Genomic DNA, 17,522 nt, shown 5'->3' with positions numbered 1-17,522 from the left:
AGCAAGGAAGGTTTCAGTTTCCTTGATATCCTTTCATAACTCTTCATTGACCAAAAACCCTCTACTCCCTGTCGTCCCCTATGCGACTAAGGGAAAACGGTCATGTTCGTGGGGATATAGATGTCTCTTAAAATGTCTTGAGTGATATCAAAGGGAACTAGGAACTAACCAGCACTTATGGGTAGGCAGGTGTGAGGGCGGATGGGCTCCAAGACAGGCCAATGAGATTGTTTTCTTGTTGCTGCGCAGGACGGATTGGAAGGAGCTCGAGAGGAATCAATGTGAAGCCCACTCTAAGACACTAGTCAGAGTATCCGTTCCTACTTCTGATTTGCTTTTACTTTGAAGGGTATGGTGCAATTGTCTTCATGTTGAGGGGGACGCTCAGAAGGATTGAGTCAGCTTCCTTCAATGGCCTCCGATGATTCCGAACAACGCTGTTCAAATTCCAAAGCCACCCGCGGGCTTGCGCCCCTCCGCCTTGGATGGCGGGTGGAGAACATTTATTCATGCTTACGGAGTCTCGTCCGTGCTCGTCCGTACTCGTCCGTACGGAGCGTGTTAACACCCGCGTGTAGCACATGACTCCACGTCTAAAGTGGGTCTACACCAATCCTTCCGCCTACCTAGGTATCCTATTGTCGCATGGCAAAGATCTATAAATACGAGGCGCCCACAACTACACGTCAGCGCAAGAGACACTTCGCAAGCACTTTACTTACACTCACATCCTCTCATCAAACCTCACAAAAGCATCTTCAAATCAGTCACCATGGCGGCCACACTCACCGTCATGTACCCCAACGAGGCCGACGCGAAGTACGACATCGAATACTACAAGACACAACACATGCCTCTTATGGAGAGACTTCTGGGGAAATACGGCGTCAAAAGTTGGACCGTCACGACCTACCTACCCAGCGCGGATGGATCGGCTGCACCTTATGTCTTCAGCTCAACTGTGACCTGGACCAGCGCTCAAGCCATCAAGGAGGCATTCGCGGACGAGTCTGCGCCGCAGATTTTGGCGGACGTGGCCAACTTCAGCAACAAGCAGCCGGTATTCCTGGTTGGTGAAATCACAGGCTCGTCAGCTTGAACGCCAGAGGACAGAAATAGCAGAGGAATGCGCTGGGAGATGGTGACATGGGTTAACAACGGCAATATCGCCAGTCAATCGGGATTCAAGTTGGGGCCTCTGTAGCACATGGGTGTACAACTGTTCCTGCGCAATGCATGACTCTCTGTGTCATCAAGTTTCGTCAAGCAAGTGGTTCTACGATGGAAAACAGATCTGCTTCAAATTGTTATACTTATAATTAGAGAGCGACCCGGCCTGGTCAGAAAGTGCGGAACTCGAGCAACTGCTGAGTATCTAGGTAATGGTACTAGTCTTCCAAGGTTTTTTTATCAACACGGCCATTACAAACTTCGACGCGCTATTACACATGCAGACATCAACAACTAGTGCGAATATTCAAGCCGACCATCAACGGGTTGCTTGTGTAGTTTGCCAAACCTGGGCAGCTTTATTACATCCGATGACTACGCGAGATACCGTGGCCTGACAAATTGGGAGGTGCCGGGAAAGACCAACTACGAAGTGGACACTTTGCATTCATTCTGTCATGCATGTGAGACCAACGTGGATGGCGCCAAGTGGTCAGATCGGCTTTAAGAGAAGGCCGATACACAAATACGCGGATCTCGTCGGAAGCTGTATTTGTAAACTGCAACAGCATAGCCCCGCGGCAGACAAAGCCTGTTTCGTCGTGGAGCCTTTCTTGAAATGACTCGCGCCCTTGTGGATTCCTTAATCAGGAGATTCACTAGGGGCACACTAGAGCTCGCTAAGGGTATAAAAGCTAGTAAGAGGTATAACGTTTGAAAAACACTGGTAAGAAGCTACAACTACAGTAAGTACTATATATTATTTTTAATATATAAATTATTAAAAAAACTAAATGCTTCTTTTTAATTTTAAACTATTATTTATACTTATAATATTAAAAATATAAACTTATTTATTATAATTTACTTAATGTAATATAAATATAAATATAAATATATATCTAAGTATATAAAAATATTAGGTTAAATAATTAGTAGGACCACTATATATTTAATATAGATTAGCTGAAAGACTTTAATAATTAATCTAGCCACTACTTATCTCGAGTAGCCACTAGTAGTCTTTATCTATTCTAAGTTAAGACTCCAGTAACTGTGGAATCTTTATACTCCTAGTGAGCATATTCCATTGATCAGGACTCGATTAGATATTTGAACAGACATTATGTTAAAATGAGTCTGGTTCAACAGGTATAGAAAACGCCGCATCTACCAGTATTTATACTGGAGTACTGTAAGAAGGCGCCACATAAGTTTGGTATGTATGGGGATTAGAAACGAAACCACCTGTCTGTAGTGAATCTTTTTGATGCTGGATAATGTTTAGCTGGCTGGGCTGGAAAATTGATTCCCCACCCGCACACGCTGGACTTTCTCACCTTCACACATCCCACTTCCTCCGTCCATTCTTGTGTCCGGTCTGATTTGTATCTCTTGAAATGTGTTTTATTACTACCGCAATGTGCCAAGCAACTAGCATGATGGCCCAGACTGAACTGTAACGTTAAGTTATAACATGTGGTCGAATCGGGATACACGCCAAGGGGGCCGAAAGCGGTGGTGCGGGACTTATTCCTCATTTGAGACACCAGGAAGAGTGCAAGCAGGAAAAGTACCCGTCTTCCTTATTTACATGTTGTTTGGTGAGTGCGATATTCAACGTGGAAGAACACGCCCACGTTACCCTGAGATGGATTGCGCTGTCGTCCTGCATGAACTTGACATACCCCAAACCCTCTGACAAAATATCGTGGATTTGTTGTTAAATGCTGGGTCTTCGAGCGTTTGCCACTCTATGAAGGGATCGTACGCCTTCGGAATGCGTACAGATTTAAGAACGAAACCACCTAATACTGGACATCATGTATGAACTGCCCCACGAGCACAGCGGCCTTCAAACTGGGATTGAAGTTGGCGGTTCTTTCCATCATTTGCCATCTCCTCGCCCTCGGCGTCTGCGAAAACAGCATTCAACTTCTCCGCGCTCATAAGTTCAATGACCCAGTAGAAGATATGCGGAAGCAATTATCCGCCCGCATCTACGAGCAGAAATTTGGAGACGCGCCGCAGCTTGAGCCCATACCTAGGTACTCGGTTGAGCGCTGCTGCACCCGGGGCCTGACCCGCACGTACAGAATCGTATCAAGTGATTTCGTTTGCAATCCGTACACACCACCATGAAGTCGTTCAGCGGCAGCTTCCACTCACCCACTGCCGGCGTCAGGCAAACGGGCCAAACCAAGGTCTGGTCGACCGATAGATTGCTTAACTTTAATGAGGCGCTAATTGGTGAACAATTCATCTACCGAGATCACCAAACCTCATCTGCCGCCACATTCTTGGTTAACGCCCGTCTTTTAGGTAAAGTCGAAGCTTTCAGATTAGGATTGGACCTGGCAGGGGATGTCATAGTGCTGGTCTTGGCAAGAGGCTCTCAACTCGAAACATCTGAAACAGTGGTAGGGCATCGGCCAGCCTCCAATGTTGCACTGGCGGTACGGAACCCGGGATGTTCAGTATTGTGTTCCCTGTTTACGCCTGGGACGTTCAATTCCTCGCCGGCAGTCTTGAGCGTCGGGTGACGTGAGAGTTCTCAGTGGTCACACATCCTGTAGGCTCTCAGCTCCATCTGCTAGCACATTACCTACAACCACAGGAACACATTTATGCTGACCTCAGGTTAAGACGACACATCCTACACGCAACGCGGCGATACACAGCAAGAAATAGTCGTTGCAAGCTGTTGGGGGGGGGGGGTTGTTGCTGACAGTGAGTGTTATGTGAACGAGGTAAGTGCTCCAGATCCAAACATTGGAGCATTCTTCCCGGGTCAAGAAGAGACACTTGAGAGACTGCAGAGTGGATCTTGACATCAATGAGCATGTGTGGAGCACTTGAGATGCAAAGACATTACAACCCCGCTTGATTTTGATTCCTTCATTGGGGACAATCTAATGCCTGATCTAACTAGATACCTGCCAGGTCCAGACCCGTAGTTAGTGGTTGTGGTTTCGTTTTTAATCCCTATATATATAAAATATATATAGCGCCTTTATATAGTAGTAAATACTTAAAATTTAGTGTTTAAAGAAATATAATATTAATAATAATAGAAAGAAAATATAATATATAAATATATAATTAAGCTTTATATTATATAGATAAGGTTAGAAGGTATTATTTTTAATACTACTATATTAAAATTATTAATATAAGTAATTTAAGAGTTAATTTACTATAATATTAGAGTTAAAGTTAGTAAAGTAATTATATAGTAAAATTAGAATAATCTTAAAATAGTTTTTATAAAAGAAGTTATAATTTTATAATATAAAATTTACTAAGCTAGCTCTTCCTTATTAATATATTTATTATATAGCTATTTAAATCTATCTTTATTAGGTAAATTAGATATACTATAATCTCTATCTTAAGTATATAGTTATTAATAAAATAATAATATTATAATAGTAAACCTATTTAAAAGCTTTTTATATAAATTTTATAAATAAATTAAAATCTTTTAAAAAGTTAAGTAAAGTTTATTTATTATATATTAGATAAATATTATATAAGGAAAATAAAAGTTTAGGTATTTAAAAATTAAATCTTTCTTTTAAGTATATTATTTTATTATTAAGGATTTATTTACTTTTATATAATATATAAGGAATATAGTAGAAGAGGGAGTTTTATAGAGGAAGTTAGTAACTTTATATATAGATAAGTTTAAGGGTATATATTGAGTAATTATTGACTTTATATTTAAGGTATAAACTAATAATTAGTTTAAAAGTTGAGAAGATAATGAATAGATAAATAGTTGAATAAAAAATATAATATGGTTGAAGCCGACCTGTAGTTAATTCTACAATTCTAGTTCAGGCATCCAAGTCAAGGAAGCTGTCAAAGCTCGGCAATTCTTTCAACAGGTTTTGAATGGGCAGGAACAGCTCGTCTGATCTCGCCTCCCTGATCTCATCAAAGGTCTTCCACACCCAAGACTCGCATTTCTCAGGTTCAAGCAGCTGTGGCATTCTGTTGTCAGTAAAAGACCCTGCCAGTCAGGTTGTGAGTGCAACGGTGAGTGCAACGGCGGACTGACCTCGGGCTGTGCTCCCTTGTCGAGCATCTCGCAAATCACAAAGATTGTGATGTAATGCTTGCCAAGATCCGAGAAGACGTCATTAGTGACATGAGCAACCTTGCGGCCCTTGACTCTCAGCCCGGTCTCCTCGAGTGTTTCTCGCTCAGCACACTGCTTGAAGTCCTCGCCGTACTCGAGGTGTCCGCCTGGGAAGGCCCATTGTCCTAGACAAAGCGAAGAGAAGAGTCAGTTGGTTGATGAGTGATAAGTGATGTGCCAACCATTGCCCAAGACATGCCAGGGTTGGCCAAGTCATCTGCCCTTGTTCCAAGGTTCAGACACGGCGACCTCGGCACTTGCGGCACCGGCGGATACGGCGCATGAAGGGAAAGGTTGGGGGGGGGGGGAGGCAAAGATCAATACAGACCTGCTCCATGGCTCGACTTCCGACGCCCAAAGACGACCTTGCCATCTGGGCCTTGGATAACAGCTGCAACTCCAACCCTCGGGTTGCTGGCTGATGATGTGGCCATTGCTGATTGCGTAAGAGGGAGGGCGTAGTGACACTGCAGATGCTGACTGGACGGACCCTGAGCATGTGGTAAACTTTGCCGAGTCGGGCACAAAAAGGGAGGGCCACCCACAGCAGATATCGGGTAGAGGTGGCAGGGTTAGGGGAGTGCTCCTTGTTCATGGGTCTTGACCATTACGAGTGGCGATTCTCAATGCAATGCAACGGAATATTCCATCTCGTAAGAGAGCCTCGGGAGACACTCTGACCTGTCCTTGATGGTACTCGAAGGGCATGTAGACATCAAATATTATCTACTGATCTCAATGAGCGACCGAGTATTCATACTGCCATCGCGCCACAAGACGAGACAAGACACGGATAACGGCGACAAGATTCAGGTTTATAGTCGGCCTTCTTGGCATCTGACCGCAAGTCTTCGGGTCCCGTGATTCAGCCGGCTGCATTTGGTTTTGGGGGAGGGGGGATGGCATTGGAGAGTGGTGATCCACACTAATCATAACAAGCCTCGCCTGTAAAATCCCTTCGTCATAGTCCCGTATCACCTAGGGCATTAACCTTAGTGGCTGGTCGGTCTTGTATCTATCTTTTGAAATTTCCCATCATTCACCGTGGTCCCGTTTCATGCCTTTACCATCCTCTGCATTGCATTCCACTTGACTGCACCGCATTGCACTGCACTCTATCCACCTTTTTAAGCCCGGCTATTCGGAGATTGAGGTAGAGCGGGAAAGTGCTCGGGCGCGTCGTGGCTTCCGCCGGAACTTTAGAAGCATGTGGCAGTCCAAAGAAGGAACTTTCTTTCTCATCTTACCCCAAGGATTACTCACATGCCACTAGTAGCCTGCCTCCTGCCTCCCTCCTGCCTCCCTGCCTCCTGCCACAATAACAAGTGCCCACCTTCGCTGCACCCAACCAGATACCTACACATTACATTGCACGCGTGGGCACTTGCCAACTGCCAACTGCACACAACAACAGCATTCACCAACGAGGAACAAGTTACTGCACCCATCCTGAACCGTTTACCTTTCCCGTCATTCACCCGAAAAAACAGTTATTTACTGCAATAACGCGTGTTAAACGCTACATCGGGTCGGTGAGAAATTTGTCACTTGGGCTCCACAGCCTAGTTTGACCTCGCCCGACCCACTTCAACCACATTACCGCATCAACCAGGCGCTCTGCGTTGCTCCTACTTGACCGTCAACTGCGTCTGCTGTTGTTGGCAACGACTTCACCTAAACCTCCTACGTTGGTACCCTTATTAGGTTGGTTCTGCCGTCACGTGGCACCAACCTGTACCACCGCCTTGACCTTACCACCTAAGTCTTTCACCCATCGACCAGTTGACGACTCGTAACGTAGCCAACAACATTGCGAGCATCAGCATCTCCTTGGTCGTCATCCCCAAGCTACCTTAACAGAGATCTTAGTTATCAAGTAAACAGCTTGATCAGCATTTCCCGACCGGCTGTTTGCGAAAGCCAGCAGGCCGTAGTCAGAGGCCATCAATGATGTCGCTCTCAAATCCCCGACATGCAGGTGGCGATGGCGCTGATGGTCGATCGACTACAAACACCCCGACCGAGCGTTTCATCGCTGCGACTTTGAGAGACGCACGCATGCGAATGGAGGAGATCAACAAGAGGCGTGAGCAGCTGCGAACACATACCAGTCAGCCCATGGAGGACGCATGGCACTCCGTCGAGGTTCAATACTGGCAGGACTCTAAGGCACGACTGCAAAAGATCATGAGTGAGAACCCAACAGGGTCCATACGAGGTTGGGGCCGCGCATTCGCAACCGAGGAGAAGCAGTTCCTGGCCGACACACTGGCACAAGGAACTCAACAAGCCTTTCACCAGCACGGGCGACCTCAGCAGGAGGAGATGATGGCTTCCGATCGCGAGTTCTGGGGCATCTGGCGTAAGCAACTGGATTTCCTGGGCGACTTGCCACCTGTGCCTGAGGCTGCGCGCCAGCCTACAAACACAAACGCTGCGATATCGAGCAGCTCAACTACCACAAAGAAGCGCAAGGCCTCCACTCGACCCGTGTCGAACCTGATGCTCACGCTGGACAACCCCGCATCAGAGGCCGTGGATGCCCAAGGTCACAGCCTCAGCCCGGCCAGCACCACGCAGGCGCTCAACCTGAAGTCCATCGCGGCTCAGCCACCTCGCAGCCCGGGCCCCTTCGGCGCACCATCCCCCGTCTCTCTCGCGTCATCACCTGACCCGACCATTCCTCCTCCCTCCGGCGTGTTCAGCAAGCCGCGATACCCAGCGTCCAAGCGACGCAAGACTACAGCGGCAGCAGCAGCAGCTGGACGAGCCGCTGAGCCCGCCATCAAGGCGGCGTTTACCCCCATCAACAGCCCCAAGCCTTCACCGCAGCCCCAGCCCCTCCCGGCAGGGCAGGCCATGGCTACTACTACCACAGAGGGCAGCAAGCACGACACTGGTTTCCAGGGGGTCACGGACCTCGTCGTGGGTGAGATCTACCAGGCATACTACAAGGACGCCACTCAGGAGGGATGGTGGATGTGCACCCCGCTGCCCTGGGACGACTGGGACCGGGAGATCGGCATCGACCTGGACTTCACGCGGGCGGACATGTGGAGGGACCTGCCGAGGCAGCAGTACAAGACGGGTAAAGGCCGTAGGAAGAAGGCCATCCTCGGCTGGAAGGGGCAGTTTGTCGACGGCGGGGCCAAGGTCACCCAGCGCGTGTTTCCCGTCCTGTTCCTCGACGACGAGGTCGGCGGCCCCGGCAACCTCCAGTTTGGCGGGGAGGGCGGCGCAGACCCCATGGCGACGTACACGTTCCCTGAGACGGCGATGCGGGCCCTTCCTACTGAGTGGGTCGCTGCCAAGAACATCAGGAGGGCCGGTGCGGACGTGGCTGGTGGGCTGGTGCACGGGGTTGACACGGCGCGGCGGTTTAGGGAGAGGTTTCGGGCGAGGAGGGCGCTGAAGGGGCAGGGTAGATAGGTAGTGTGGACAGGACCTGCTGGATCCTATCAATGAAAGCGCTCACGGCATTGCTTAGATATCAGCCCTTGCCAACTTCGTGTGTGACACCCTGCCGCGTGAAAACCTCACAGTCTCCTGAGCCAGCCTGTCAGGAGGCTATTTGCTTCCCTTCTGTGGCATAGCCTCGGATGGGACAACCTCCCATGGCACAGTTTCCCATGGGATAGCATCCCGATGTTCCACAGATTCACCTCCTGAAAGACACAATCCTGACCTCCGGCGGAATCATCTCACATAACAGAACCATCTAGCCTTCTGCAGGATAAACTGATACAAGGTAGCCTTCCAATGAACTATGGGATAAAATGATGATTCGCCAAAAGAAATACTTTTATAGGAGAGCATCTTCCAAAATGACCTCCTATAAGATAACTGATTAATCCCCTAAAAGAGAGGTTCCTGACCTTCTAGAGGATGAGCTCCTGTAGACAACCTCTTATACGACATGTCTACAGGCGTACCTTTTGGAAGAGAATCCCCTAGAAGACAAAATTCCACAAAGTAGCTTCCATAGAACCACCTGCTGTAGTATGAGCATGTATAGGCTAATCTCTGAGAACAAATATCTTCATGGCATGATCTCCTTCCCCTCCCACAAGCCAGCTTCCCAAGGTATGGATTGTTTGAGAAGACATTTACCAAGGTGAATAGGATATTGCTAAAATAATGAATCAGCGGCAAGCCTTGCACAGAAGCTCAAACACGACGGTGTCTATCGTATGGTCCCAGGATCTCTTTGGTCTGGGCATTTAGAATCAGTCCCTCCAGGTCAACTTGCGTTGCGGCCTGGCAAAGACCACAATTAAAAATTGAACCATCTCCATGATATTCATCCTAGAAAGGGGGAGGGAGTTGTTTTTGGACGCGGCGTTGGGGTCACTATCACTATCAGCGTAAGACTGCTTCACTGTTTTCGTTCTCGCATTCGGATGGCAGACCACCCATTCATACAGTGCTAAGCTCTCGAATATCTACCCTAGGCAGCGTCAGAAAGGCCATGAAAGAACAGAGTCATAGGCATGTGGCCTCCGACTCTTGACGCACATGCGGGCTACATAGCCCCCCCCCCCCCCCCCGGGATAGCTCCTAATGGCCCCACCCACTAGAGCAAGACTGCTTTAGACAGAGACGATGGCCCATGATCAATCAGATGAAACACCTCACGCGCGTTGAACACGGTGTTACTACGCTCAATCTCTCCTAGGAGTGCACGATCGAGAGATGCTTCAAATGCTGCAGGATGCGAGGCGATGACAACAGTCAGTTCTATACCAACTTTTAGGAGTTTATCAGGGACCCTATGCCGAAAGAGCTTTCAAAACTACTTACTTACAGAAGAACCCGTTCTCTCGACACATGGAAAATAGCTCATTGGAAAACGGCAAATTTGTAGTCGCCCTTTTCCATACATTCTCCGCTGTTGATGTGTAGCGACTTTCCATTGCAACCGACGTCCTTGTTAGCTGTGATTCAAGGCAGATAAATCATAAACCCTATTTCAGTGGGAACATGAGTGCAGATACAATAATCGAGACTCACGACAGGCGTGCAGAAAGCCAGCGGTATTATAGGAAAATGCGCCAGTCTGACCGTCGAGGTCATAGCAGTGGCCAGGTGATGGGACCGCGTGGCACAGGATGTCGCGATCCTTTTTGCGACAGCAACATGCTAGGCTTGGTGGTGGGAGGATTGATTTCCTTACCGGTCATCAGAGGTTCGGTATTTGGCTCAACTTGCGCAGCGGGTCCCCGCCGGCGACTACCTAGGTATGTTGCGGTCGTAGCCGGGTTGGGTTGGCGAAGTAATGACAAAAGAGACCGAGGAGGATGGGTGCAGCCGCGGCAAGAACGAGCCTCATGTGGAATGACGGGTTCTTGTTACGAGCTGATGGGAGGCCTACCAGGGGCCTTCGAGATTGTATATCAAGACTTGGGCACTCGATAGTGAGGATGGCCGGCCTTCATTCAAATCGGACGAGCAAAGTGCGCCATTCCCTTTTCATTTGATCGACCAAGCTGGCTCACGGCACTCTGTGGTTCTACTAGCGCTCTGATCACTGAAAGCACATGCATTTCCACATCAGGGGCATAATCAGATTGATCACAGCTAGGCTGCCGAATTGTGGTAATAGAACACCATGTACACTGAACAATGCAAATGACGTGAGTCGAGGATCCTGCACACTGGGCATGTAGAGTCTAGGGAGGCATTCATCTAAGCCAATATATTGAAGATGGATTTGTAGTAAAAGAAAAAGCTCTTGTGGTAGCCTGGGGAAAGCGGGGAATATATGTATATCGATTGGGAATTTGGTAGAATCTGACTCCACCAGCTGAGGATGATCTGCGCGCAGCGGCCGCTGCCATCCCATTACTGGCAAGAAGATTGCTAACGTAAAGTAAGCTTATGCCTCTTGTACTCGTTTGAACATGCCCAATATGGAAGAGCGACGGTCAAGATCCCCGAAGGACTATGTAACAGCCAAAGCCAGGCTTTCTGTCGATCTACACCGTTCCAAAATGTAATTCGAGCGGAATGGTCGATGAATCATTTGGAAGCCACGGAGGGCTCGACTCAGACGATGTGGTCTATGCCGCTGGGCTTATACCGGACCTACAACGCCTTCAACCTCGCCGATCTCTCCAGGCAGCATGATTGATGGAGGAAAGTTGGACAAACCACAGAAGTGAGAAGTGCTTTTGACTATGATATGATCTTTTTTCCAGCTTTTGCTACTCATTACGAGTATTATATATAGAAGGCATAAACAGGAGCTTTAGGAATGGATTTGTCTCGATTCAAGCCATCGTCTCATCAACATTCCATCCTAGTAGGTCCTCATAAATATACACCGCTACAATTTGTGTCTCTGTCCACTATCAGCCTTCTCGAAAAACTTTAAAGCGACGGGGAGGTTCATTCTGCCAGCCGCTACCTTCACCATCTCAGCCTTCGCGTTCCCGGAGCACGCATCAGGAGCCACTATGCTGGCGCAGGACCATGTCAAGCTGAACCGGTACCACACGCTCAGCGACTGGCACGTCACGGTGATACTGAAACTGCGGAAGTAGAGTGTCTAACAAAATCTATTACTCAGTGAGAACGATAGAGATATTCTATATCACGGTGCCCCAGTGTCTGGGAAGTGCTACGAACTAAACGACCAGGCCGGCCCTTTAGTTACAATAACAGAGGTTTCTGGCAGTCTTGCTGTAAACACAAGTTTTAGGCCGGATGTAAAATGCATCAGTGAATATGGAATGACACGTAGTAGACTACGACAAACACGGGTGTGATGGTACTTGACGCAAGTCCCAACGTTATGGGCTCCCAGAAATCGGTGAAGTTCACTTAGGAATGTGATATAGACAGTGTCATCGATTGGCATAGACCTGTTCCTAGTAACTCGGTCTTTTTTGTGTTGTTCAGTCGCAAGATTCGTTTTAAGCGTCGTACTTCACCCCGAAACGCTGGATATGTACCCCAAACGATATGCCTTTTACCTATTATCACTCACATCCCCTACTCATACCAAATTGCAACACCACGCATCTCAAGGCTCGCACGCGGTTCTTGTTCTTCTGGACACGATGGGTCATCAAACGCACCATGGGCAACGGCGTGCGCGACCCCCTCCTCGGTATCATTCGTCTTGAAGACAAGCACCTCGTCAGTCCGCATGTCCGAGTAATACCACCACCTCTGGCCCGCACCCTGCCGGACAACAAGGCCCTCAAACGAGTGCAGGATCCTCCCGCTGCCGTCAGGGTCGTCGAACATGGCGTCTGCGAGATGCAGGTCCCCCGGCGCCAGGCTCCGCGCGTCACACACGGCCAGCGGGACGTCCTGCGGCGGCGGGGTCAGCACGCGCCAGACGTTGAGGTGCGCGGCGCGCCTGAGCCGCCTCCCCTCGGGCACCGGCAGCCCCGCGTTCCACGCTGCCGCCGTCGAATCCGAGATGTCGACGTGCACGAACCGTGCCGGGCGGGAGTTGTTCAGCGCGCCCGAGTCGCTGCTCCGCTCCCCGAAGCGGAGCACGCCCGCGCCGCGGACCTCGACCTCGTCGGCGCCCGTGAGGCCTAGGAGGAGGTCGCGGATCTCGGGGACGTGCACGCGCCTGATCTCATCTTGGTCGCGGAAGGTTTGGACTACGCTCTTGTGGCTCACGAGGGTGAAGCCCTCGACGTCGAGGGAGGGAGGCGGGTCGAGGGCCCTTGCGTCGGAGATGGTTTGTTTGCGTTGTGTGATGTTCATCACGTCGAGGGACGTGTTGTTTGCGTGGTACTTGAAGCGGACATCTGGGAGAGGATCGCTGAAGCCGAGGGCTCCGGTGACTGAAGCCATTATCACGGCGTCGGTCAACAGTAACGCTCTAATGTCAGGGCAAAAGGCTGAAGGGATGCTTGTGTTCCGTGTGAATGAAGACGCTTGCTCGGATGGCTCGTCGTCTACTGTGTGCCGAGTCTTGTGGTGCTGTCCTCCACCCCGGCCCCGCATCGGAATGCAACATGTGAGCAGCCTCTAAGAATTGTTCGTATACTCCAATATGAGCTTAAACAGGTATGATGATATCGGTCCCAGGTGGCGAGAATTAGTCAGAGAGGATATTAATATTTACATTAAACTTTGAGGTATTAATTCTATTAATAACTAAATAAAATATAATTATTAATATAATTTTATTTTATCGTTATTTTTAATATAGTATTTAATAATATCAATAGTATAACACTCTTACTCTTAATAATGAATTATTAAGGTTATAATTTAAGTGTATGTGGCCTAGGGGTTGTGGTTAAATCGACTTAGGAATCCCCTCACTTCGGTTAAGGGTGAAGGAAACGTCTCCTTAGATCACCTTATGAAGATAAAGATAAATTAGAGTTCTCAAATGTACCGTAGGCAGCCAGTACAATATCTGAGGTGCTGGCTTTGGTTGGCTCAAAACAATCACCGCCGTGTTGGTGACGTCCTAACATTCTCCATCCTTGACCATTGTGCCCACGCCTCAGTCACACGAATCTCAGTTGCTGCTGGGGGTACCAACTGCAGGAAAGCGAGTGAGTAGTTACTCGCCAAATGGCACCCTCAAAATGCCTTCTTTTTCTGACGATTCCTGTTTCCGCAACTGTTATCACTGTATTTGCGTTTCCAAGCACCGGTTTAGCTAGAGTCGTCCAGCAACTAGCAATTGCTCGTCTACCGCAATTCAATGTTCAGCCCAGCCATCCTAATTTTGTTTGGCGTGCAGTCGGTAAAACCCGATCTAAGAAAGATCTTCTGAATGCCTTGCATAGGTGTTAGGAGTGGGACATGCAGTTGACGGCTCTCGCCGACTCCATTATTTGCAGGTGCATATGCAGTACACGTCACGGTGTGAAGTGGAATAATAGAAACTGAGCCTCGGCTTACACCTGCATCAACAAGCGCCAGCTGTGTGTGTGTGCATTTCCTGGGCTGTCCCGCGGATGGGCCATGACTATAAGATATGCCTCCGGTGCCAGTCTGAAAACTCTTGTTCATTTACTCATCATCATACAATTCATTACCGGCCGGCACAGTCGCACACAGGCCTACCTCTTACTGATCTAGCACCATTACATTCTGTCTCATCATGAACATGAACACCATGGCCAACTCTCGCCTGCCTCATTCACACCAAAAACGACATCTACCCGGCTGTCGTGTAAGCACAATAGCATGGGATGAGTGCCAGCTAGACCTTCAAAGAAATGACAGCAATGAAGGAGTCATAGTCTCCTTATGCTTTGCCGATACAGACTGGAAATGGCATGTGCAGCTGGAAACAAGCGGCGGAGAGCTTAAATGCAACCTCCAACAGCTCGAGATCTTGAGGTGGATTGTGAAGGGACATACAAAAGATACTACCATCCCCCTCAGCGACTACTACATACAGTACGTGCCGCAGAGACGATATGCTTGCCTCTTTCCGCACCAGGCTCATGAAGCGCACGATGTTTCGGAGATCATCCAAGGGATGACTACTGTGGAGCTGAAGGAACTAGGTGAAGAAGCGAACAGAGATTCCCTCATGCTTCTCTGCCCAGTGCCGGCCTCTCACTGCGCGAAGCTGTCACATGCAGATGTCGAAGAGGAGGTGCACAGCCTAGCCATGCATTGGCCATCAAGACAAGTCATTTGCGATATAGCCGTGAACGGCATGGTCGACATTAGCCCAGTTGCTATTTGCCAAAACAGCCATAGACGACATGGGTGTACGGTCCTCGAGAAGGGTCCGACAGCAGCTGGAAGCCCACGGGCGGAGATCAAACTACATTCACTGTTGGCTAAAATGGACGATCAAGTTGACCGTATAATCTACAAAGGAAGGAACCCCCAGACGAACCCCCAGCTGGCTCTGCATGAGTCTTGGTGCAGCGATATCCGCTCAGCAGCCCAAGACGTAGTGCTCCAGTGTCAGCATAGAGTTGCCAGCTCTCATCCAACCAGACTATATGATGCCCACGATGGATCCATCAAATCTGGTATCCAGCCAAAGCACTATCTAGCCTTGTCGTACTGCTGGGAAGAGTGGCCAGAGAACAGCGGCCTGAAAATGAAGCTTCGGAAGCTGTCCCAGAGGCTCGGCGTCCGATACTTCTGGGTCGACAGACTGTGCATAGTCCAAAGGAATGATGCGGATAAAGAATTGGAGATCCCTCGAATGCGGGAGTACTACACAGGAGCGAGTGGTTGCGTGGTTCTGTGTGGACCTGGCGTTCAAACGTTCGAGTGTCTGCCCCAACACAGTGGCGCGATCCTGTCTGCATACCAGCAGGTGCAACAGAACTCGGCAGCTCTGAAATCGCTATTCAGCTGCAAGTGGGCCACCAGAGTATGGACTCTTCAGGAAGCATTACTCTCACGCCAGGTCGTGTACGCCATCGAGGATCAATTGGTCGATGGAGACTATATATCGGAGTTGGTTTCATTCGTGGAGACATTTTCTGAGAGATATACGGGTGATCCCACAGACCCCGAATGGGTAGGTGGATGGGGGTCTTACCGTTGGAACGCGAGAGCTCCGACGGTCGTTCCCCCTCGGCAGTTCAGAAGGCAAGACGGGGAAAACGGAACGGAGATTTTCAGCATCTTAAGGACCGTCTTCGGTGGCGAACAGCAGTACCAGGAGCTAGATTCGGCTGGCGAGATCCTCATGCCCTTTGAGCAGGCCTTGACCATGATCACGGACAGGCATGCTTCAAGGGATGAGGACCATATATACGGTCTCCTCGGACTATGCGACAGAGGGGACAGTATTAATGTCGAGTACAACATCAGCTGGCGCACAATGCTGGAGAAACTGAGGAGGGCTGGGATGATCACTGAGCGACAACTTGCCTCATCCACAATCAATGATCTCCCCGGACTGAGCTGGCTTCCCAAATGCGACTCTGGATACGGCCCCTTCAAGAACTTGGAAAGGATCTCCGCATTTGTCCGTGGAAGGGAGCTTTCATGGTCAGAAGAGGGGGCGACAGTTTTTGGAGCCGTGTTTGAATGGAAGAACTACAAGTGCAAAGAGTGGGATATTCTCAATGTGCATGGCATGACTTGTTTTCTTGTCTACGGTACAATAGAGTTCCCAGACACGCCGGGACTTGTCATCCAAGTTGGCGGGACGAGCTCTGTCAAGTTCACGGAGGAGAGAATGCGTGGTACGCATGTGATTCTCTGTCGCGACGTTATTGACACCACTCGTGAGGTCGTGGCTATTAAGGTTGGGGGTGATATTGAGACGGGGCATGTGTATAAGGTGGATGGCTACGTATTGGAGCTCCATGAATGGGTTATGGGTGATCCGAGCATGTTGGATGGGAGGCAGTGGATTGTGGGCAGCGTACCTGGGGATGGGACTCACCAGCAAACGCTCTATACAGCTCGATAATTCTCCTGACCTGGCCTTGTCCTCATAGTTTTCAGCTAATCCAGAAGTCAATAGATCAGTGCAGGTGATGTGCACCGCTTGCATGTGAATCCGTCCGCCACAATCCATATCGTAATTGTGTACATCTCGGGAGTTTGACGTCAGTGTCTGGTGACGTCGATGTCTCTGCAGTCATGGGCCCTCGGCGCCTTCATCCCAAATAGAATACGAATACTTGCGGGTGTGCGCTCGTGTTCGTTCAGCATCGGCCTGACGTGTTCTGCCGTCTTGTCGGCCCGTCATTGCCACCAATTTTTGATCATCCCGACGAGAAGGTTTGAAATTGCCGTATGTGCTATCTTGTCGGCCGTTAGTATGTCGCGGCGTTTATGCCAGCTTTTGTGAGCTCATAAGAAAGCTGTATGGTGGCGAGTAGTATGTCGTGATGTACATCATCACCCACGTAGAACAGCGAGGCTTTCGTAGAATGACTACGAACGCCGAATTAGTTTGAATTTGTTGATCAGACGTCAGAGGCCCGTCAGTCAAACGATGTCGTCAACATCTGCGATACTGCGATACTAGCATTATGGTCGAGTTCCGTACAAGCCGATTGCACGTATCACTTGGCCTTCAGTGTTCGCTCGGTCGTTGTACTAGTAGTCTGGGATCCCTCGAAGAAAGCTTTACTGAAATCTGCGTTGGGTAGCACGTAGAATGAGAACCCTTTTGGTGCATATGTGGTATCTAGGTAGAGACGTGTCAGTGTTTGACTCCTTTTTTCGTACAGCTGGGTGCGCTTACCATTCGTGCCAACACTGTGCTGTGAATTTGGCCGCCGAGTAT

At 49.2% G+C, this 17,522-nt stretch overlaps 7 protein-coding genes across 7 annotated transcripts; 4 read left to right on the top strand and 3 right to left on the bottom strand.

Annotated features, from left to right (window-relative positions):
• The first annotated feature begins 668 nt into the window (after positions 1-668).
• Positions 669-1,222, top strand: KVR01_010707 (uncharacterized protein). Its single transcript, XM_044791372.1, has one exon. The coding sequence runs from the start codon at positions 773-775 to the stop codon at positions 1,097-1,099; it is 327 nt and encodes a 108-aa protein (XP_044640866.1). The 5' UTR covers positions 669-772; the 3' UTR covers positions 1,100-1,222.
• A 3,705-nt stretch (positions 1,223-4,927) lies between these two features.
• On the bottom strand, positions 4,928-5,811 carry KVR01_010412 (uncharacterized protein). Its single transcript, XM_044781909.1, has 3 exons — positions 5,646-5,811; positions 5,237-5,442; positions 4,928-5,159 (listed from the first exon to the last, which is right to left on the bottom strand). Exons 1-3 carry the CDS (start codon positions 5,749-5,751, stop codon positions 5,013-5,015), a joined length of 459 nt encoding a protein of 152 aa, XP_044640571.1. The 5' UTR covers positions 5,752-5,811; the 3' UTR covers positions 4,928-5,012.
• Positions 5,812-6,283: 472 nt separating this feature from the next.
• On the top strand, positions 6,284-8,805 carry KVR01_010414 (uncharacterized protein). The gene has a single exon (XM_044784957.1). It carries the CDS (start codon positions 7,265-7,267, stop codon positions 8,744-8,746), a length of 1,482 nt encoding a protein of 493 aa, XP_044640573.1. The 5' UTR covers positions 6,284-7,264; the 3' UTR covers positions 8,747-8,805.
• A 1,351-nt stretch (positions 8,806-10,156) lies between these two features.
• Positions 10,157-10,646, bottom strand: KVR01_010486 (uncharacterized protein; the record flags this gene model as incomplete). Its single annotated transcript, XM_044788357.1, has 4 exons — positions 10,157-10,251; positions 10,328-10,461; positions 10,491-10,515; positions 10,607-10,646. The coding sequence occupies 4 exons, from the start codon at positions 10,644-10,646 to the stop codon at positions 10,157-10,159; spliced, it is 294 nt and encodes a 97-aa protein (XP_044640645.1).
• A 1,126-nt stretch (positions 10,647-11,772) lies between these two features.
• On the top strand, positions 11,773-12,094 carry KVR01_010713 (uncharacterized protein; the record flags this gene model as incomplete). Its single annotated transcript, XM_044789859.1, has 3 exons — positions 11,773-11,825; positions 11,886-12,010; positions 12,063-12,094. The coding sequence occupies 3 exons, from the start codon at positions 11,773-11,775 to the stop codon at positions 12,092-12,094; spliced, it is 210 nt and encodes a 69-aa protein (XP_044640872.1).
• Positions 12,095-12,231: 137 nt separating this feature from the next.
• On the bottom strand, positions 12,232-13,262 carry KVR01_010621 (uncharacterized protein; the record flags this gene model as incomplete). The annotated part of the gene is made up of 2 exons (XM_044793434.1): positions 12,397-13,262; positions 12,232-12,284 (listed from the first exon to the last, which is right to left on the bottom strand). Exons 1-2 carry the CDS (start codon positions 13,130-13,132, stop codon positions 12,232-12,234), a joined length of 789 nt encoding a protein of 262 aa, XP_044640780.1. The 5' UTR covers positions 13,133-13,262.
• A 2,103-nt stretch (positions 13,263-15,365) lies between these two features.
• KVR01_010664 (uncharacterized protein) lies at positions 15,366-16,697 on the top strand (the record flags this gene model as incomplete). The annotated part of the gene is made up of 2 exons (XM_044790579.1): positions 15,366-15,794; positions 15,858-16,697. The coding sequence occupies 2 exons, from the start codon at positions 15,366-15,368 to the stop codon at positions 16,695-16,697; spliced, it is 1,269 nt and encodes a 422-aa protein (XP_044640823.1).
• Between the last annotated feature and the right edge of the window lie 825 nt (positions 16,698-17,522).

This window comes from Diaporthe batatas, assembly GCF_019321695.1.
Source record: "Diaporthe batatas strain CRI 302-4 chromosome Unknown Contig00013, whole genome shotgun sequence".
Taxonomy (NCBI): Eukaryota; Fungi; Ascomycota; class Sordariomycetes; order Diaporthales; family Diaporthaceae; genus Diaporthe; species Diaporthe batatas.
This window is presented reverse-complemented; position numbering and strand designations above follow the sequence as displayed.

What these genes read in the sequence shown, in the direction of transcription:
- KVR01_010707 (XM_044791372.1), top strand. Translation starts at nt 773, where the DNA reads ATGGCGGCCACACTCACCGTCATGTACCCCAACGAGGCCGACGCGAAG.
- KVR01_010412 (XM_044781909.1), bottom strand. Translation starts at nt 5,751, where the DNA reads ATGGCCACATCATCAGCCAGCAACCCGAGGGTTGGAGTTGCAGCTGTT. An exon ending in GAAGTCGAGCCATGGAGCAG is followed by an intron (nt 5,443 to 5,645) that starts GTCTGTATTGAT and finishes CGCTTTGTCTAG; the next exon opens with GACAATGGGCCTTCCCAGGC. An exon ending in ACAAGGGAGCACAGCCCGAG is followed by an intron (nt 5,160 to 5,236) that starts GTCAGTCCGCCG and finishes AGAATGCCACAG; the next exon opens with CTGCTTGAACCTGAGAAATG.
- KVR01_010414 (XM_044784957.1), top strand. Translation starts at nt 7,265, where the DNA reads ATGATGTCGCTCTCAAATCCCCGACATGCAGGTGGCGATGGCGCTGAT.